Source organism: Artibeus jamaicensis, unplaced genomic scaffold (assembly GCF_021234435.1).
Source record: "Artibeus jamaicensis isolate MK-2021 breed Jamaican fruit bat unplaced genomic scaffold, CSHL_Jam_final contig_387, whole genome shotgun sequence".
Taxonomy (NCBI): Eukaryota; Metazoa; Chordata; class Mammalia; order Chiroptera; family Phyllostomidae; genus Artibeus; species Artibeus jamaicensis.
In genome coordinates, this window is record NW_026521812.1 from 22,626,450 (window position 1) to 22,648,812 (window position 22,363).

At 43.3% G+C, this 22,363-nt stretch overlaps 1 protein-coding gene across 1 annotated transcript in view; it reads right to left on the reverse strand.

Moving 5' to 3' along the window:
• Positions 1-21,146, reverse strand: part of ARMC2 (armadillo repeat containing 2) — a 99,854-nt gene extending 78,708 nt beyond the window's left edge. The window contains exons 1-5 of the mRNA XM_053664729.1: positions 20,979-21,146; positions 19,848-19,992; positions 15,280-15,539; positions 14,763-14,835; positions 6,951-7,122 (exon numbers count right to left, since the gene is read on the reverse strand). Coding sequence (XP_053520704.1) covers positions 6,951-7,122; positions 14,763-14,835; positions 15,280-15,497 — 463 coding nt within the window. The 5' untranslated portion in view covers positions 15,498-15,539; positions 19,848-19,992; positions 20,979-21,146. The remainder of the gene's footprint in view (positions 1-6,950; positions 7,123-14,762; positions 14,836-15,279; positions 15,540-19,847; positions 19,993-20,978) is intronic.
• Between the last annotated feature and the right edge of the window lie 1,217 nt (positions 21,147-22,363).

Sequence of the window (22,363 nt, forward strand, 5' to 3'; positions counted from 1 at the left end):
TCAAGTCTGCAACTCTGTGGATAAAACTTCCCTGGACATATGAGAGCACACCCCTATTTTAGGCTTGATATCATCAATTCAGCAGGTGAAAATGAATGAAATCTTCTTTCTATTAGTTTGCAGTCTACCTAAGGCAACACTTGAATTTAGGTTTATGACCTACCTAAGTCCACATATATACTCTGCATCCTATACAATAACCCCTGTTCATAAATTTGCTCATAAGAGTTAGTCATTTTTGATTCAAAAAGTATTTATTGAGTACCCTCCTGATGTCAGGCACTGTCCTTGGGATGCGTCAGTGACAAAACAAAAATCCTGACCTCGTAGGGTTTACAACCTAATAGGAATATAACAGACTATAAATAATATGCCATAATAAATAAGGTATATAAGAGAATAAGTGCAATGGAAAAGAGCAAAAGTAGAACAGTGGAGAAGGGTAAAGGTGCCTGGGAATGGGGGCCAGTAACAATTTTGAACAGGGTGGACATGGTGGGCGGACCCTTAAAGGAGGGGAGGGGCCTAGCCGGCAGATGAAGAGGCACGGCGTTTCCAGCAGAGGGAAGAGCAGTTCGGAGGCCCCAGAGCAGGAGCGTGCCTGACATGCTCAAGGGCTGTGGGAGTGGAGGGTGTGAGGTGGAGAAGGGGGGGAGGTAACCAGAGGGGCAAGGCTGGGTCCTGGAGGCCAGCAGACCATGACGTGAACGGAGGGGTGCACTAAAAGCCCTATAAGGCTGGCTAAAAGGAAATAAGATAGAGTTGCAAAAAGATGTCCAGTCACTGAACAGAAACATGTATCTTTATGACTACAGTTTATGACTGTAGAATCTTAGACGTATAACACTGTTTCTTCATCAGCCATTGACATCACGCTGCTACTATCCTCTAGTCTCTGATAATTTTTTTTTTCAAAGGTACAGGGGGAATGAGCTTCACATAAAAAAATACCTTTTGCGAGCTTTTCCAAAATGACTCAAGACTTCCTTTTCTGCACTTGAATTGACAAAACAATGAAAACCAACAACAAAACCACCTAGTCTACTGCCATGACCAAGCACCTTGCTTTCAAAACACAGAATTTTAAAGCTGAAAGAAACCATAGAGATTGGCTAGTCTAACCTTCACTTTTTCTGATGAGAATTGAGAATCCAAAAGGTTCAGTGACTAGCTTAAAGTCACAGAGGAAGTTCAGGACTTCACAGAGAGCAGGTCACAGAGAGCAGTCACAGAAAGCAGGACTGACTATACAGTGGGAACAGTGTAGGCTTCACGTTTCATTAGACTTGGGGTCAAGTACAGGCTGTGTGACTTGGGAAGGCCCCTCAACTTTTCTCTCACCTTCCTCAGTGGTCCCCACCCCTTGGGAATGTGGTGAGAATAAAATGATATGGCCTAGTGACTTACATGGCACTAGCACACTGAAAACCTAGACGCTATCCTCATTATTATTAATGGAACTCAAGAATCCTGACTCCTGGTCCGGCCTCTCCCCATAGCGCCATGCCACCTTAAATATCTTTACTACCGAATCACAAAGCATGTGTTTTGTTTTAGATTACAAGGCGTCTTTAGCCCATGCCTATATTTTAGCATTTGTTTCTTTTATTCATTTACTCCATAAATATTTATTCAGCACCCATGGCTGTGGGCCACATGCTGTTCCAGGTGCTGCTGGTCCAGTGGTGCCCCAGTGTCATGGGGCCAGTGTTCTAGGGGGGAAACACCAGCCTCACAGGTGAAGGGGCTGCATGCAGCCCCTGTATCTTCACAATCTGCGAGGTGAGCTGCTAGTCACAGGGAAGAGGTGTCCTGGGGTTCGCTGCACTTTTGCAGGATCTCTGCCATTAAAGTGAGTGTGAGTGAGGATGCTGTGTGTCTGCCTGGCAAATGTCTGCAGCATACTTTAATGCAATAATTTTGTAATGGAGCACCGGTAAACTTCAAAAGTATTCTACTTCCAGTAGTGTTACCCAGCAGACACAGGTCTGTTTCACAGACCTTTCTTTAGCACCTACTATATATTAGATCCTGTGTTAGGCTCTTGGGCTACATACACAGAGGAAATCTCTTTACCTGCTGAAGTTGCTCAGTCTAGTAAGGGAGGCAGAGAAGCAGGCACATGTAAGAAGAGAAATGCAATAGTCTGAGCCAGGTAAGGAGGACAGAGAGATCAGGCGAGTTCTTGAGGGGTTAAGATTTGGTCAGGTAAAGATTCATAGAGGAGGTGGAGCCTGCAAAGCATTTTGAAAGGTTAGCAGGCGACAGAAAGGAGTTTTGACAAGAAGGAACAAAAGCCTCAAGTCAGAGCCAGCCTCGCACCTGCACAAGCTAGAGAGTCAAGCGGGCCCCATGCTTAGAAGGGCCCCCGTGCTGGTTTGATGCTGCGCTGTGGCCGTCTGGAGATTCTGAACAATTTTTGAACAGAGTGCTGCATTCTCATTTTGCACTAGGTCCAACAAGTTACACAGCAGGTCCTGCAGGAAGCTTGAAACAGCAGGATAGGAGGGTGTGGGGAACTGCGAGGAGTTCCACATTGCTGGTGCACAGATGATGGAGAGTTGTAGGCAAGGGGAGGGGAGAGAAGGGCCTGGGAAGATAGGCTGGGGCCAAGTCACATCATAGCTGTGCACACAAGGAGTCAGCAAACTGCTACCGAGTCTGGCCTGCCTCCTGTTCTGGTGCAGCCTGCAAGCTAAGAATGGGTTTTACATTTTTCAGTGGTCCCTGGGTAAAGATCAAAAGAGAGAAATATTTTGTAACATATAATTATATGAAATTCAAATTTCAGTGGCCATATGTCAGTCCCTGGTTGATTTCCTACTAGAATGGCACAGCTGAGTAGGTTGAACCAAGACTGTATGGCCTTCAAGATCTAATATTTACTATCTGACCTTCTGTAGAACAAGTCTGCTGACTTCTGTGTGAGGTCGGTGATTCCCAAGCTGTGCTCCCCAAAAGACAGATTCCACAGTCATGAAGATTTTTGAAATGCTGGGTTGAATTAAAGTGAAACAGGTTTCTTTACCAGATGGCTTCACCAACCCTTTAAATATGCTCATGTGGATTGCAACTCTCGCAAGAGGGACAGAAAGTAGACAGCCTTATTTCAGCACTGAACACTTTTTCCAAGGAAAAGCTATTAATATTTTGCTACAACGTTCCCTGGAACTCAGTCTGGCAAACATTCCTTCAGCACAGTGAGGTTTTCAGCAAGATGATGCAATCTGATTTCTGTTTGCTTGCTGACCTCTTGTCCCTACGGCACGCACAGAAAATGATTTTTCACGGCCCATTAAGATAAAGGGATAAGGCCATTGCTCACAGCCACATCTGGTTGGGAGGTCGGCTTCCCTGGGCTCTGCTGGCTGTTCTGAGGGCTGAGGGTCCTTGGGCTGACCCACTTGCAGGTTCCAGCTGGGAGCAAGACAGGAGGGCTGGAAGACCAGGGACAAGGCAAGAAATGATAAAGGCAGTAAGGCAGTGGCGGGAAAGGAGAATGCAGACACAAGAAGTACTTGTAAGCCCATTTACTAAGCCCATTGGCAGGGCATGGCAGGTGGGGGGCAGGTGCAGGGGGCAGAGGGGTGCTGGTGATGGCAAAGATGTCAGGGATGGGTGAGAAGGCAGAGGCTGCACTGAGGTCCCTGTCTGGCTTGAATAACCAGGGAGGTGTTAGCAACACTGTCCCCCTCCAGGCAAAAGCCCTAACTAGAATGCAGAGCAATGAGACCTGTGAGGGTGATTACACACATCTCCTCCCCTCTCACGTCCTTAAATCAGAAATTCTGAACCTGGCACCACACCTGTAGCCTGCCTGTGGCAGAGTTGCTGCAACGGGCTTCACACCAGAGAGAGGGATGCACCCCTGTCTGCACGGGCGCCTCTACAATGACCCAATAAAAGATGCCTTTTCTGAACGACAGAGGCTTGGAAACAAGCCCAGGGAGCTCCTATACGAGTGACAATAATCCCAGTGCTAGAACACTAAAATATAATTTTTAATTGGGCTTTTAAAATGACAGTGACTTTTTAGTGCCATTGTCTCCGGAGCGCTGACACCACGGGGGTGAAGGCAATGGTGAAGCTGGCCCGCAAACAGGGCGGTTGGAGGAACCCAGCGAACAGGTGCTTCAGGGCACTTGGAGGCGCGAAGGTGGCCTCGGTGCTGGGATGTAACACTGCAGAGGGCATTTCCCAGAGCACAACTGGGGCACTGTGGCCAAGGGCCAGGTGGCCCTGGAGGGGCGGCGCTAAGCCACAAGGGAAGCCCAGAAGAGGAGACTAGAGGGTGAAACATTGATCTCTTCAGTCACTGCCACAAACATTTGACCAGATCGGCAAGCAGCAGGGCTCTCAGGGCGAGCTACCAAGAGTTAAATGCCTTAAACATGGATGTGGCATTCAGGCTCAGAAGCAAAACCATCCAGTAACAACTGTTTGGTAACTCAGCTCTGCATCCTGTTTACAGGAAGTGACCCTGCTCCTCTCTGCGTCTGGCCTCACCCCCAGCCTTCAGCTGCAGACCCCATCCCCTCTCATTTCGTGGAGACTCGGCTCCTGCAGCCACCAAGCTTTTCTGGGTTAACTGGTCTGGCACGCCCCACCACACCCTGTGTGGGACATTTGACAAGTCCCTCAGGTGACTGTAATGTGCAGCTACAGTTGAGAAACATAAACTGGATGATGTTTCTCCCTTGCTTAAGCCCTGCTTTCCACTGCCAGCAGAATAGGCCCGGGGCCACTCCCCAGCACCCTGGCCCTGTACTTCCCTTGGCCTCAGCTCCCTCCAACTTCCCTGGGGTCAGTGACCTTCCAGCCACACTGGCCTTCAGGTCCTCCGCCACCCAAGATTGCTCCCATCTCCAGCCTTGCTGTCCCTTGAGTGTGACACGTGTCCGCAGATGTCTGCATGGCTGCCTTCCTCTCAGCACGCACACTTCGGCCCAGGTGCCCCCTCCTCCAGACGCTTCCAGAGCCGCGAGCAAGCCCAGATTCCTCCTCCCACGGTTACTCTTCGCCATCCTGTGGTCTTGCTTATCTTCTTCATAGCACTTGTTGGACCCCAAATTATCCTGTTTCTTTGTGTTGCTGTTTATTGTCTGTCTCCCCTCACTGGATTGTGAATTCTTTGAGGACAGGACTCTGGTGGCCTAGAATGGTGCCTGGCACTTCATAGGGGCTCAGTAAATTTCTGATTGACCGACTGTTAGAATAGAAACAAATTGGAACCTCAAGGTAAAGTGAGTTGCATAATTGCAAACAGCCATCCCTCCATATCTGTGGGTTCTGTAATGGCACATTCAACAAATCTCGGATCCAAAGCAGTCAGAAAAGAATGGTACAGTGTTGCTGATGTGTACTATGTTATTAGGCCTAAGATGGTTACATTTACAGACTTTCTTCTTGTCATTATTTCCTAAACAATACAGGAAAACAAGTATTTGCATAGCATTTACATTGTATTAGCTATTAGAAATCATCTAGAGATAACTTGAAGTACCCAAGAAGACCACATAGCTTACATGCAAATACTACACCCCTTTATATACGAGACTCAAGCACCTGCAAATTTTGGTATCTGCAGGGTTCCTAGAATTAATGCCCCATCAATACTGAGGGACAACTATCCTCCAGGACAGCATCACCCTGTAACACACACACACACACACACACACACACACACACACACACACACTCTGTGATGCCTGTCTTTTCCTTTCTCCTTGATTCTACCTCTTCAGCTGTGTCAGGGATCACCAGGGGCCACAGGATCCAGGCAGAGAAATGAGTGAAGTGGGCCAGGGGACGTGGGGCACAGCAGATCATGTCCTGGGCCAGTGGGGGTGCACACACTCTGCTCCAATCATTCTCATGGCGGCTCCATAGAAAGGGGGCCCAGAACTGCCAGATCTCTTGATTTTTCATAAGCCATGAAACCACACTCCTCTAGGAGATCTACACCGAAATGTCGGTGACTAAAAGATAACACCTGTGTGTGAAACCAGCAAGGGCCTCAGGTGGCGACTTGCGACCTTGGGCGTCCCTGCTCACATCCCCTCCTCTCTGAGGCCGCTGACCCATGCCTGTTCAGCAGTCCTCACCCTGAAGGAGGGCCAGTTTCATCAGCCCCCGGGAAGGTGGTTGTCCAACTTTTTGTCACATAGAATAATCATAAGTTTATTATATGATTCAATATAAATGTACTAGATAATAAATTTATAATATGGCTCTAAACACCCATGTATGTGTCTGAAGTAAAGTCTCTTGAAGCAAAACTTACCTTTATTGTCTGCAGTGTACCCTGATATTTTCCATCATGTGCAAATGTACTTCATTTTTTAAAAAATGCTGGTGTGACCCACTAAATTGATTGTCGTCCCACTAACGGGGACGTTGCCTACAGGCTGGACAACTCTTAGCACGCCTTGGACGGCAATTGTTGGGGACACTCCTTAGAATTTCAGGTTCTCGGCCTCTCTGTTCCCAGGTGTAGATACCTGCCAGCAATTCTGCGACAGCAGGAAAAGCCCCATTCAACTTTTGCTCAGTTTTTCCACAGGATCATGGGCATTTTCAAAGACCTAAGCTTGGAGAGTATTGTATGAATCTTAAATATGTCTAACAAAGTTAACAACTTCTTAAACTCTAATTTAAAAGTCATTTCTCCAGTATAGATAATAAGCCCATTCATTAGAAAATACTTAACCTAATACTCTTTTTCTACCAAGTAATGACTTTTTGAAAACAGTGATATTTAGGTATTCTTGGTAAGCACCCAGAAAAATATATGAACAATATTTCTTACCCAGCTTTTGTGCAAAATTAAGTCTTAGTTAACGTAAATAAAAATCGTGTGAGGTTTGAAAAACTATGTAAAAATAGCTTTTGTGTGCAAATTCAAGAGACACGCCTGCCCCCAGGTTTTAAACATTGTTCCTTGGCCTTACGCTCAGCAGGAAGAAGGGTCCTGTCTGGCAGAAGAGCCCCCTGAGAGGCCGCCCTGAATAAGCGCGCCCGGGCACTGCTTATTCTTCTGATCTTCGCAGGATCCACCGGGGGTTTAGGGAAAGCAAGGCAGGGATCCTCCTCTGTGCTGGGAAATGCTGGGGCTTTCGGTTTCTGGAAAGAGAGTTTTCAAATGGCTGGCATGAGTTTCTGCATCTCAAATCAGTCCGCCACCCTGGCGCTGGCTCTGACCCGCCCGCCCCCCCCCCCCCATGTGCGCAGACAGGGCTTCCTGCCTGGCTGCACCTGGACCCCCGGAATCCCAAACCCTGCGTCTCACTGGCCCGTCGGACTCCATATGTTCTATAATAACCCATTTTCATTGTTTTTGTCAAATGCATTGTATTAAATACTCTACTGTCCTGCCTTGTGAATTAAAAAAAAAATGCTAGCAAACAGTTATCTGTATAAGAAACTAAACATTTTGGGGGAGTATATTCAATATGCTTTGCAAATTTGGGGTTCAGTTCAGCTCAGACAACATTTGTCAGACACCTATATGTGTCAAGAACTATATGGAATATAAATACTACTTTTACACATTTTGAACTCCAGAAAAGTAGTTTTCAATGATATAAAAAATTTTAAATAATCTACAGTTACAAAACATAAGAGCAAAAAGTTGTCTTGGACTTAGGACATAAACGTGTTTTATCTTTCATATCTCCAGAATTCTATGCTGATATCCTTAGAAAAGAAACATTGCTTGGCAAAGTTCCAGCACCTTAAAGACTTTTAGACACACCTGCGCCGAGCCCTGTGCCTCCCCGAGTAACCCCGGGTCTACCTTCCAGGCAGCGGCATGAGACAGGGCCACGGCTGCACAGAGACCCAGACCCTCACTTCCTGTGTTGCCTGCCGGTCCACCCTTGTGCTCTCCAACCTGACCACGACCGTCTGTGTGTGCAAGAGCGATCCTATGGCAGCCAGAGCTTTCTAGCTCCCTAACTAAAAATAATCAAGTTCGAGCTCCTCAAGTTACTTATATAATATGTGAAATGAGTGACTCTCAATCCAGCAGGTTAGTCAACAAATTGTTTAAATTTCAGATATGAAATTCAAGTCAGATAACTGGGAAAACTGGGTGAAGTCATGTATTATACATGACACATAGTTTTAAACACATTTTCTCAAATACATTAAGAGAACAATGGCATCTATATTAGAGTTCTATTTCCAAGAAGTGGCTTATTTCAATAATGATGACACTTTTCAAAATATTATTGTTTTGTTTTTCAGGTATACTCAAGATATTTTTTATACCCTTGTGTTTATTTGCATCTGAAATTGGTTCATGAACCATAAGAAATCAGTTATGACATTAGAGACACATTCTTCTAAACATGGGAAAATGATAAATAAAATAACACAATATAGAGGAAGAGAAAATGACTTTGGACCAGATGGATCTGAAGTGCAATTCACTTACTGGTTACATGAGCCTGGGCAGGCCATTTACTTCTCCGAACTTGCCCACCTACCAGAGACGGTGGTCCGTTCTCACAGGGATGCTGCCGCATATGCAGCTCCTGCCATGGAGACTCCAGAAATGCTGGCTCCCTTCCCCTTGCAGGTTACTCACCTTTTATTTACTGAATTTGGTTCTAAGTTACTCTGAAGTCTCACAGCCAAGGCCCGAGCCTCTGACACGACCTTGCTGGAAAAAGATCCTAAATTCAGAGGGCTCTATTCTGAAGGAGATAACACTCTTCCTCTGTATAAATTCTGCTATATTTGTTGGATAAATACTCTTTACTTTTCATCCTCACTAATTTGTTGTGAAAGATTTATTAGAATGTGACTTAAGCCATGAAGCTAATAGTAACAAAAAAGCTAAGAGTATAAAAGCTAAGAGTATAAAACAGGAAAATAAGTGTTTTAGGTATAATTACAAAAGATAAGATATGTAAGGATAGTCTCAACACTGAATGTAGATACAAGGTTTTCTTATCTGAAAACATCTGTATTCTGCAGGTGCCTTAAATAGGAAGCAAAGATGAAGAAGGCTGCCAAATAACAATAATGTGGAGAAGTAAACATTTTCTTTTACAGAGGCCTTAACTGTTACAAACATTTTGTGTAGTAAATAAAATATCTTATAAAAAGGGAAAATATAGTTTTGCAAAGGTAATTTTTACCCGGAGAGAAGAACTAAGGTACCGTTGGACAGCAAGACAAAGCCCTTTAGCTGCTCCGTGATAAACTGCATTATTTTCCTTGTGTGAAATCAGTCACTGTTTGCGTAACGAGAAATTAGGTCCATTGTTTCTACAGACCTCTACTAAATTATTTATCGCATTTAAACACATATCTCACTGGACTACTTACAATGTAAACTGATACACATAAAGCATTTTTAATTCTTCAAGGAAAAACTACAGAACAAGCCATCGATTTCTCTCATGCCAGGTTCTACAAAATGGTCTTTTGCTTTGTAGAGCAAAATGGCTTTTATAAAGCAAAACAGTAAAAAAAAATTTTTTCTTACACAATTCACATCACTTTAGAATTCAGAGAATGTTGCAAGCAACTTGAAATCTTCCCTTGAGGACCTCACCGCCCTCATGTCTCCCATCAGGGCACTAACCAGGGACTTGAGTACAATCGAGGACGCTGGGAAGTCAGACGTGAAGATTTATTCTGGTTGATAAAACCACTAGAGTCCATTGAAAACTGAAAGACTATTTTCACAGAACAACCTAATCAAAGAAGACAAAATTCCTAGAACATTTAAGAGGTCCGTCTGGCTTCAACATTCCCCCAAGCACCTGGGCCTTGGCGGTTCCTGATGTGGCTCCTTGGGAAGGTGGGGTCTCCTTTATTCTACGTGAAGGCTGGAAAAGGGGGTCGATGACATCCCACCCCAGAAAGCTGCTATGATTTAATCTGTAAAGTGACAGAACACACACACACACACCCCTCTTGGAAGTTAGAAAGCGAATATTAACAATTCTCCCAAGCACATAACCCTGGATTGTGGCAATTGTATATCCACTTCCCCACAGGTGCTCTGGGATCTACTGTCTCTCTTGGTGTGTGACTCACCACAGTAATGTCACCCCTCCTTTCAGAACTAGTGAAGAAAAGCCACCGCTTTGACAGTTTTATTCTGCTTTTTCTTGCCCTGGATTCTCCTCTATTCTCAAGTTATAGATGGGCTCCTACGTCCCTTTCTTTTTAAATGCATTAAATTGTGTTTTACTTGTCAAATACTCGGAGCTTCCTATGAAAGGTAAAAAGAATGGCTCAGTCTCCGTCGTGAGGGGTCAAGTCTGCCGTCACCGTGGGGAGGTGGGGTCTGGGCGCCGGTGACGACCTATTTGCTCTTTTTGAATGCTGGTTACCGGGTGTGCTGGTTTTGTGTACATTTGTCAAGCTGCACTCTTAGGATCTGTGTCTTTTCTGTATGTCAATAAAAGGTTCAATAAAAATACCTGGAGCTTAAATGACAAGGCTTCGCGTAAGAAGACACAGGGAGAATTCTGTTGACAAGGATAATGAAGAAATATGACATTTCCTATTATTCACATGGTCACATAGCTTGTCCTACATACAGTCCAAAGCATGAGAGTGGCTGCTCCTGAGTGGATCAAGCTGAGTACCAGCTAACCGGAGCCACAGAATGAAAGTAGAAGTAACAACCACTACACAAATAGCTCCAGGCTCAAAGCTGTGGTGGGGGGTTGGGGCAGCTAAGAAGGACAAAAGATTTACCTGAGCATTCCTACAAAGCAGGTATAAACGTTTGTGGAAGACTGTACATTGCAGGGCTTTCCTGTCTTAAAGGTTATAGGTGCTAACCCTGGGGAGCCAGTCAGACCAGCCAGCCGAGGCCTGAGTGGTCAGGACCAGGAGCACCAGCTTTTCCATCACTCTCTGAAGCCCGGGTCATTTCCCACTGCCAGATATGGGGGGCTAGACAGGGAGAAGAATGGTAGGTGTGCAAGCGCAGTGTTGAGCTGATTTGATAAGTGTTGGACCTGAAATGCCCTCTGGGTCCCTGTTCCCTGTCTGACTGCCAGCAGAGGAAATCTGAAAAGGTAAACTAGCCCGACAAGGTGTCCTAGACCCACAAAGTGCTGAAATTCAACTGGTTAGGTCCTCACCAATTCTTTCAGCTAGGGGCCCCTAACCATTAGACACCCCACCTCCACCCCACAGCTGTATCACGTCTCCTTTAGCCCCACCCTCCCCTCCCGTTCTCAGTTCCCCTGTCTCCTCCCTCTGTCAATCAGCGCTTACCAGAGTCAAGGGGACCATTAAAGGGTGAAGTGAAAGGAGGAAAGAACATGGGAAGGCAGGTGGTATGAGGCCACTTTCAGAATTTTTTGACTGGGAGCTCCAAACTTTAATTATTGTATAAAATAAAATATACTTGAGACCCTTACATAATCTACTACAACAGAAACATTTCAAACTAAAGGGGTTATTTAGCTTAACATGGAGATTTCTTAGCCCATGTTTACTTTGCAGATAGTACACAACCATCCTGCAGGAAAGAAATTGAATAGCAATGTCACTAAACGGAGACAAACACCATCTTATCTTTGCTGAATACCTAACCCCGCAGTCTTAGAACTGTACCAGCTTGATGAGGACCAGGTTAACTCTACACATGAAGATTTTCAGGAAAGAGCGGGTGAAAACTGAGTGAGTCCCCAAAACTACAGAAACATTAAAAATGACTTATGGCAGTCAAAAGGCAGAATCATAGAATAGAGAGTCATTCTACAGCCAGGTCGGCCCACTGGGCTGGCAAACTGAGGGGCCTCTCACTGCTGCCGACTCAAAACCCAAGTGGGTTCTCAGGCTGTGCGCACAAAGAGCTGCAAAACAACAGTGGCTGGCAAAATGTTTATTGTGCATTGGTTCGTAAGTACCATTTTGGAATCTTATTTTTGTCATCTGCCGCATAAGAACAAGTATAATCTTCCTCACAGAGGCATTTTGATGAGTACTTTAAGAATATAAGATACCTTTTGAGACAATTAGGGGCATTTAGAGATAGACTGTACACTAAATGACTATACATTAAATCTGAGATGTAATAATAGCACTGTAGTCATGTAGGAGACTATGCTTGTTCACATGAGATACACTTACATTTTTACGGACCAAGTCTTATAACATCTGCAACCTGCTTTCAAAGAGTCCATCAAACCCTCTCTCTCTCTCTCTCTCTCTCTCTCTCTCTCTCTCTCACACACACACACACACACACACACCCAGTAGTAAAAGTTGAGAAGCAGCTTCAGTGCCCCTCCAACTCCATCAAAGTCTAAGGAATTGGTGTCACTGGCACTTGCAGTTGCAGGGGCCCAGGGGAGGGGCACCTAAAACAAGAAGGACTAGCTGCCCGTCTGTGTGACCCCATCCCACCCCCATCCCACCCCCAGCTCTATGTAATCAGGCTACTGAACTCAGGACTAGACGGGAGGTTTGTTCTTTCAACAGGGTGAAACAGAGATATCTCTGAATCAGGCTAACCAGGCATGGGGTGGGGGGGTACTTTTTGTAGCATAGATACTGACAGGACTTTCAAATACTGAATGTTAGGCACTCCTACCTTCTTCCTTTAGCTGGCTGCTGGCAGTTAGCAACCAGCCTTTATCCTCCAGACAAGAGTTTTGAAGATACCTCTATAGAAAATTAACTAGCCCACAAGGAAAGCACTAAAGATACTGTCATTGGGAGTTTCATAAACAGCACAGCTCAGCCAGACCCCTTCCTGGAGAATGCAGGTGCAGGAGGTAGCACCTGTGGGTTCCACAGACTCCACTCTAAAGTGAGGGCAGCCAAATGAGCAGCACAAGCTGTCCAAGGAAGAGCCTCTGATATGAAAAACAGAGGCCCAAACAAACAGAAAAATGCAACAAGATAGAGGAAAGACCATGGGCAGACAGAGAGAAAAGATGGCCATTCATCAAGCAGAAAGTCCTCAGCAGTAATCAACCCAGCTGCCACCTTGATCTTGGACTTCAAATCTTCAGAACTATGAGAAAAAAAATTGAAAAATCAAAACTATCATTAATGTATGCAGATAAGAGGCTGCAACCATTAAATACGAATTGAATACTAGATATACATATATACACATTATGTATATATAGTATACATATACATATATAAAAAAGATAATTTTAAGAGGGGTTAGAAATTGAAAATAGCAGAAATAAAAAGAACTCAGAAAAAGGATTAGAAGATAAAATCTCTTCTTAACAAATGATGAGAAACAGAAAAGAGAAAACAAGAAAATTAAAACACCAGTCCAGGGGATTCCACATCCAAATAATAAATTCCAGAAAGAGTAAACAGAACAAGAAAGAGAGAAAGACATATCAAAATAACTCAAGGGCATTTCCAAGACCTGAAATCAGGTACGAGATTTCTCACTGAAAGTTCCCAGCAGGATGGATGAAAATGGACTAAAACAAAGGCCCATTATCATAAAATCCCAGAACAGTGTGAACAAAGAAAAATCCTACATACTCCAGAGGGAAAACACAGAAATCAAGTTCTCAAATAATTCACTTCCCATACACTCTTTCTCAAGAAATCGTTGGATGGAGTGCTCCACCAAAGCAAGAGTAAATCAAGAACGAGAAGGACTTTGGATCCAGGAAAGAGGGAAAAGCCAGCTGTGTGCCAGATGCCCAGGGCGAGTGGTCCCAGACACAGGGTGGAACATTCTCCGTGGAGGCGAATCAGCAGGATACCTCATGTGTCTGAATGCACGAAACAGATCTAGAGCCCGGGGGAAGAGCTTGAAATCTCTTCCCCAGTTGAAACAGTATTAATACCAAACTAAAAAAGCAGGCAATTATTAATGCCAGAGGGAAGAAGTAATCATCATTAACCATTGCTAGTTCAAGGTTCAGCTGTAAACAGGGTTTCTATAATCAGAGGAAAGAGATCTAACCAAAATCATGATGTATCTCTACTGGGAGTAGCAGCAGGGACTGAAAGGGTAAATGTGTTGTGAGGAGGCTGGGAGGACAGACCAGAGTTAAATCTCCTCCTTCCTCCAAGGAAAGTCAGTCATAAGATAATTCTTAAAGCCCATAGGCCACAGAGCAGCAACACACTGTTGCCCTAAATAACAAGAAATAACAAGAAGAAGTGCCCAAAGAGTTTTAACTCATGCAGGGGTGTCCAGCCTTTTGGCATTTCTGGGCCACACTGGAAGAAGAGTTGTCTTGGGCCACATGTTAAATACACTGTGACCTGTAATTGCAAAAAAACCCTCAATGTTTTAAGTAAATTTACTATTTTATGTTGGGCTGCATTCACAGCCATCCTGGACCACATGTGCCCATGAGATGTAGGTTGGACACCCCTGCGAGTGCCCCTGGGGAGGGGAGAATGGAGAACAAAAGGACAAGGGACTGCTGGAGGTGTCTGGGTAGCAAATAGTTGTCTCTTTATGTACATGTATTTATTTGTATACAACTATTAAAAATAAAATAATATATGTGCATAACTTTTTTAAATTAAAAAATACTGTGACACGTTTTGTTTGCCAGGTTACTCTGCATTTCTAAAATTATTTATTATTAAACTATAGGTAACTAGAAATGTTTTATTAGGTACTAACCATTACATTTGAAAAAGTATAAAAGGACTTGCTTTCATCCTCAGTTATTAGCATTATGTGTAGGTCTGTGTGATCATTTTCTTAGCATCTGTAAGTACTAATTCCAAGTATTTGTGACCAATTTTATTTCACAGCACTCATGATATTATAAAGTACTCACAAGCTCTAGTGGGCTGAGACGTGCACCAGAGATGGGCCTGGAATCCGGTGACTCAAAACTGGACGCATGGAGGCTAGCACAGGAGACAGAAGTATTAGTCTGTGAAGAATCATTTCTTTTATTTCTACTGTATATTAGTTAACACGAGCCCCAAACCAACATATTCAATGCATGAATCTTGAGGAAGAAGAAATCTTAAAAAAATCATGGTACTTAAAATATTTTATTAATAACTCTTTCTATTCCTTTTAGAAGAATTAAAAATATTGAATAATGAAGAGAAGAAATCCACATAATGATTTTTTAAACCTTTGTTTGTATTGCTTTATAAAGTAGATATGACACCAGTATTAACCATTGCAGACCAAATTCTTGGGCCCCAGGTCTAGAATTATCTTTGGGAATCCTGAACAGAGAGACACGAGAGGTATAACTGAAATAAGGAGCAGAAGTCAAGGGGAAATGTCATCTGGTGGCTTACATATCAGAACTCAGAGGCAAGAGAAAGGTCATACACCTGAAGGAGGAAGGAGGTCTGTTTTCTGGTGTCCTTGAAGATGCAGGCCCAAATAGTTTCCTTTGGTCTTCCTGTGGCGTAAATGGTCTTTGGGTCCTCACTGTTCTTAATGCATTTCGGGCTTCACTTATAATTTCTGCACTGGTCTTCTGCTTGGCCAGTGAAGGCCGATAAAATGGATCCAGCTTTTGTAACTTTTTATCATTTGGAGACAGCATCTTTCCTTTTAAAGTAAATGTCCTTCAGTGAGTCGGCACACCCTAGAAATATATGATACAAAATATCAAATATTTTCATCCAGTAGTTTAGAAAGTAGTGCTTAAACCCACCCATATAGGCATAAACCATCCCTCTATATTAAAGTTGAAAAAGGATAAATCATTTGAATTAAAAATCTACTAGTCAGTCACAGTTAGAAGATTGGATGGGAGAAGAGCTTTCAAAGATACAGGTTGATGGGCATTGTTATGTGTATGGGAAGATGCGTGATTAAGGAAAGTGATATTCAGGGAGGAGACCCAGAATGAAAACTAAAACCTGGAGAGAAAGAGGCCAAGTCATGAAAAAAGAAGGACTAAGAAGAGAAAATCATCTCATCTCCTCCGCCCCCTTCCCTACAAAATATTGGGGCTTCTGTTAAAACTCCAGACTAAATATTCCTTTTCTTTCCTGCTGTCCTCCACGCAAAATGCTAGCATAAGTTTAAATTTAAATAGATGGGGTCCATTTCCAAATTATATTTGCTTTTATAAATGTAACTTGTAAACTCAGAGAAAGGTTCAATTCCTATTTGCCCATATATCTGAAAGAATGATTTCAAATCACCTTCAATGTGAGATAGTGTCCTAGATGAACAAATGCCAAATATCAGTATCAAATGATCCCTTCCCGGGCCACCTAAGCCCAGCCTGAGACATCGGGTCACACACGAGGGTCCTGAGAACACAGATCCTTCTGGAATGCCCATGTGCCCCACAGAGACCTGGTTAACTTGGCAAGGCACCTCTGACTGCTCTGAACTTCAAGTCGTCAAGATTTTAAAAACTTAATTCTTTTTTTTTCTTTTTACCAAGGCCTCTACCCCTACCACACACACAATTTTCTTTTTTTAAATTTAATTATTTTTCAAGTACAGTTTTCTGTCTTTCTCCCATCCCAGCCCACCCCGCCCCATGCTCCCCACCTCCCTCCCATTTCCACCCCCCTTAGTTATTGTCCCTGTGTCCTTTATACTTGTTCCTCTTAAAAACTTAATTATAATTAGTATATTATATTAGGTGTTCATTTAAAAAAACTCTCTAATTCCCTGAAAATGTTATAATTCTAGGGAGACAGAGGTCTGGAAATTATTCACATGTTTCAGCTGCCCAATTTTAGAATAATCTGCCAAAAAGAAAAAAGCTGGTGACATGCCAAAGGAAGCTAAAAAGACTATATTTCCATATGTAGAATCAACAGGTGATTTCTCAGACAAATAAAGATTGACTACATCATGGTTTTACATATGAAGTTGTTACATAACAACACACAACTAGAACATCTGTTTAGCTGTACCCAGGCCTCACAGTTTTTGAGGAAAAGAGTCTGACGGAAAGTGCAAACAGCATGCCGTTCCTCTCATCTGGGAAGGCCAGGCATCGAGGTAAAACAGTACAAAAATCACTAGGTAAACAATACTATTCTAGTAATTTTTGATGTAGGAGGTTAAGTTAAAGAAAGGTCTCAAAATCACTATGCAAATTAAAACAACTAACAACATACGACAGGCCTGATACATTTTACTTCTCATAGACTATGGTATGATGGGCTCTTAACTTAAAAATATTCAATGATAAGTATTAAAAATGTGTATACAGCATGGTAAATGTGCATAAAGATTATTTTTCGGTGCATAATAATATAAATTCATCCCCACAATGTCTGACTTGAGTGGCCGTGACAGGTCTGTGTGTGTTCAGAAGGGCCACCACAGTGAGGAGTTATGCTGCTTCGTGAAAGAAGCTTCAGTGCGGGGAACTAGTTTCTTCCAGGACCCAAATCAGGTTTGCAACGCTCTTGGCCCCACGTGTTGCTAATAAGTCTAGCAATGTCCACAGGTGATCTGAGGAACCTGATAAAGATGAGAGAAAGGGCTTTGGGTAAGTAATAATGGACCACCGTTCCTGACTAAGGTTTTCCCTGGCTATGTTAGTTTGCACTGGAAACTCTACTCTGTCATAGAGTAATGGAGCAGCGACATTGACTCAAGTCAAATTCTAGGGAGTCAGTAAATTAGTTGGGCATATGGGCGTTTAGACTGATCAAATACTGGTGGAAATGCAGATAATGGCTTTAAAATTTTTTTTTTGTCTCTAAATTCTTATCCCAAATTCTAATATAACTTTCTCACCTTTCCTCTTTCTTCCCCTCAAATCTCACATTAACGATTATATTGTGAAGAACCATTTTAATAATGTAATATATGCAGAGTTAATCTATTAGTATATTAATATTAATATATTATTAACGAAACCAAACATGGAAATGTTTAATAACACAAGTGAACTGAGTTAGAAGTGGGGTTTTTTGAGGTGGAGATTTTTAATTTGTTAAATTAAAAGTTTTTGTTATAGATGTTTTTTACCAACTTAAAAAACTATCACTCAGAACTTGCAAGCTTGCCTCTTAACAGTAAAGTATTACACAACAGTGTAACAGATATTTTAACTTCAAAAAATCCTCCTGACAACTGGGACATATTCATCGGCTAGAACTGATGGGCTGTTTCCTGTGTGCAAAGGCCAGTGTTTGTTTGGATCTCTGGGAATGCAGACAGGAATACATTCTATCTTCACTCTTGGGCAAGAAGGACCACTGATGCTAGTTACCGTGTATACCAAGCACTGTGCTAAGTACTACTCTTGAGTACATCATCTCAATTAATCCCCACAACAATTCAGAGGTTGACAGGGTCTTAAGCAATAGCACACACACACACACACAAAAGCTATGATGTATACCCAGAGATGATATTCAAATTATTCCCCGTAGATGGGGTGGTAGGAGGTGGGGTACTCAGAGGCCTGGGGCTACAGCTATTTACACACCAATATAGAGACATGCTGTATTTTCACAACTAGAGTGTCCTTGCTGTGTATCAGCCCTATTTGTACCCAGATGATTTTAATACAAGGTAGAAACTGATAGGGACAATTAAAAAAATAATAAACCACCATGTGGTTACAAAAGAGGAGAGAACTTCTGACTGGAAGAGGGTGTCGTGTAGACTTCCTGGAGGAGGTGATGCTTGATCTGAGTTCTGAAAAAACGGGCTGAATTTGAGCAAGTGGCAATGGCTGACATTGGGACTGGAGTAGAGAAGGAATTTCCAGTGAAGTCAATGAGTGAGCCAAGGCAGAGTGTCAAGGACGTATGGGGTGTGCACTGGATAGAAAGGAGCTCTGGAAACACAGACTGCAGTGAGAACAGAGAGAAAACCGAATGGCAGGTCAAGATAGTAAATAAAAGCTGATGATAAAATTAAAAGATTTTTGAGGCATGATGTGATCTGGCAGGGATTGGCAGAATGGAAAGAAGGGAAAAGACTAGGAAGAACAGAAACAGTTCTTATACAATAAAATCACCCAGCATTCCCCTAGAGGTCCTCACGAAAGCTTCCCTGGACATGCCTCTCATCCCCCCAGCCTGCTAGGTGTCTGTCCTCCACTCTCCACAAGGCCCCCAGCTGGTCTTTGCCAGTACACCTTCCCACTGTGCCTGCGTAACTAGTGTTGCCCCACCAGACTCTGAGCCCCAGCTCTCTGTGCGAGGCACAGCTGAAGGTCAACGACTGTATATACTGGGCTGGCCAAAACATTTGTTGTTTAGTTTTTTCCTGTATGATGGCTCTAGTGGTGTTTGTCTTTCACTGTTCAAAACAGTTCGGTTAGACTGTATTGTGACAGCTGTCATATCAACATGCATTTAAAAAAACATCAAAATTGGTGAACCTTTGTGCAGCCATTTTAATATTTTAGATGGGAGAAGATATGCAACACTTTTGGCATATTATGCTTTTTTATTTAAAGAAAGGTAAAAATGCAACTGAAACACACACACACACACAAAAGATTTGTTCAGTGTATGGAGAAGGTACTGTGACTGACCGAATGTGTTGAAAGTGGTTTGTGAAGTTTCTTGGTACCACTAGCATTTTGGCCAAATAATTATTTGCTGTGGGGCTGTCTTATGCATAGTAACATATGATGTTTAGTAGCACCCCTGGCCTCTACCCACTAGAATTCAATAGTGAGTATGTATAGCCAACATACTCAAAATATATAGATCAATAAAGTTATTGGTGAAAGCAAAACAACTGTCTTTTATTTTACAGACAAAACTAAATGGAATTTTTGGCCAACCCAACACCTAATTGTGAAGACCCATCTTCACCTTTGCTGCCAATAGCCACCTGAATCAGCACCTTCCTGCTAAATGCAGCACTACGACTATCAAGATGTTTGCAACAGGGGAAAGACTGGCCACCTCCATACTCCTTTCCCTGCAAACCAAATACTCAGGACACTTACCTGATTGTGAATTACTTTTGTGTTAATATGAACATCCAAAAAGGCAGTGGTTACATGCTTAGACGCTGGAGGAAGTGTTCAAATACTCTGACAATTCACAGCTATGTAACCGAGGGCAGGGCTTCTAACATCTCTGTTTCCTCATCTATAAAATAATAGTAATTGCCTCATAGAATTATTTCGAGAATTAAATAACATAATTCATGTGAAGCGCTTTAGTATGGTGCCTGACCTTTAAAAAGCATCAGCTATTGTTCAAGTGCTGTGTCATAAAAGAATACAACAGAAATTCTTTCCATGAATGAAAAACTGCATTTAAAAAAACAAATTGCAAAAGAAAATAAATGACATTTGTTCAGTGTTTTCATTCATGTGTTTTACAAGTTTTAAATTTAAATGAGAGGTATTTTCCTTTATGAACACACTTTTTATTAAGTATTTCCTTTATGAACACACTTTTTATTAAGTATTTTATTTGATATCATCTATGCTAAGTCAATAACTAATCAGAATGTAATAAATTCACAACACAGGGTACAAGTGGAGCGGCACTTGCTTTTCTACTAAGTGAAAGTAATTTCAAATCAGAGGGAGATGAGAGACCTGCTGTAATACCTGGGGGGAATGGATGATGAAATGCGGTTTATGTACATATGATATATTTTAATGTATATTGTTACACATACATTTACTTATCGAGAGGCTCTGTTACATAGAAGAGCCCGGGTACAACTTGTGTGACCTCGGCCAGGTCACTGTCTGTCTAGACAAAGCCCCTTAGTCTACCATTCTCACATTCAACGAATTTTAATGAGTATGTACCAAGTACCGCGCACTTGGCTAAATGCTCAGTGTATAGACATAAAGACGGCCGGGCCCAACCCTGAAAACATGCACAGCACACTCATCACCTCTTTTCCCCATCGGGAAACAGAAGGGGGGGCGGCAGTAGGAGGGGGGACCCCAGTGAACGGGCGATGGACGTCTCAGCCCTCGTCGCGGGGCCAGCGGCTACTCCACTCCCAGCAATGCCCCCTCCTCCACCAGTCCAGGTGGAGCAGCATCTTCACCTACGGGTCTGCCCCACCCGCAGGCCAACGTCTCCTTGGCAACCGTACACAAACTCCCTACCTGGGACGACTGCGGCAGAGACAGGTCACTGTTGGGTTATCACGAGGATCGGGCTGGAGAATGAGCTGGGAGTGGGTGCGGGGAAGGGGGCTTCTGGCCAGACCCAAAACACCTGTGCGATTAGCGCTGGAGACAGCAACAGCGGCGGGACTTCAGTTCATTTTCCAATTTTCCCAAGACAGCTACAGCTGCGATGGAGAAGGCGGGGCCGGGGCGGGGCGAGGCAGGGCGGGGCGGGGCGGGGCGGGGCAGACTCGGCGAGGAGGGTGGGGCAGGGAGGTCCCGTGGGCTGGCGTCCTCCCCTCGACGCATGCGTAGAAATGCCGAGGTGTCGGGGTGGGAGCAGCCTAGGCAAAGGCAGAAGGCGGGGAGTGTGAGGATCCCCTCGGGAGAGAGGCAGAAAAAGCCTCCGCTTGGACCAACCAGGGTGGGAAGGCGTCTACTTTTATTTAGCAATTTACCGATTCGCATTTGTTGAACCCCTCTGAGATTTCAACGACTCTATTAAATAACAGCAAGAAGGAAGGCTGCTTAGTGCTAAAGGGTAAGAGGATTTTACTGGTTCAAGTTGTGGCGCGGTGTAATGTTGAACTAGTTGCTTAACCTTTCCATCTGGAAAAAAAGGAGGGAAATAATAGTACCTAGCCAGGTCTTGTGGTGCCGAAGACTGAGAAAATAGATTTAAAACGTTATGCAGGTGGCAATCAACGAAATGTCAAACGGTTGCTGTTACTGAGCCCTTGCGTTTGTGCTGGACTTCACAGATTACAAAAGATGTTATTACACTCTCTTTTTGAGCGTCCCTGCTATTCTGAGCTAGCCAGCTTGTCGTCCCCATTGCACTAGAGACAAAATAGGGGCCAGAGGCCTGATGAATGACAACCTAGATCCTATTCTAGGCCTCCCATGGGCAATCATTTTTGTTTTTACTGCATCATCACAGTTGAGTGGCAAAAAGAACCCCACACATATTTCTGGTTTAAATTCTGCTCTCTCCTCTTAGACCATTCAGCAACACTTTCCAGTGTTAAATACAAGTGAGACCATAATCACTCTCCATTCAGGTTTGCACCACATTTTACTAATATGGAGATTTTTCAGCTGAAGTGTTGCTGTCAACATTGGAAAAATGCCACATCCCTTGGTGCTAAGTATATGGCAAAGAATAATTAAATGGAAAATATTTTTGAGCACGTACTATGTGTTAAGTCATTGTGCTAGGTGGGAAATGATACTACCCTGAACTAAGAGAATGTCATTGTTCTTCAAAGTACTGAACAGGATTTCAAACATAACAGACAATAAATATTATTTATTAGTTGATTGGATAATTTGAGGACCTGAAACAAAGTATTTGTGTTTTTTTAGGGTTGGAACCTTTTTTC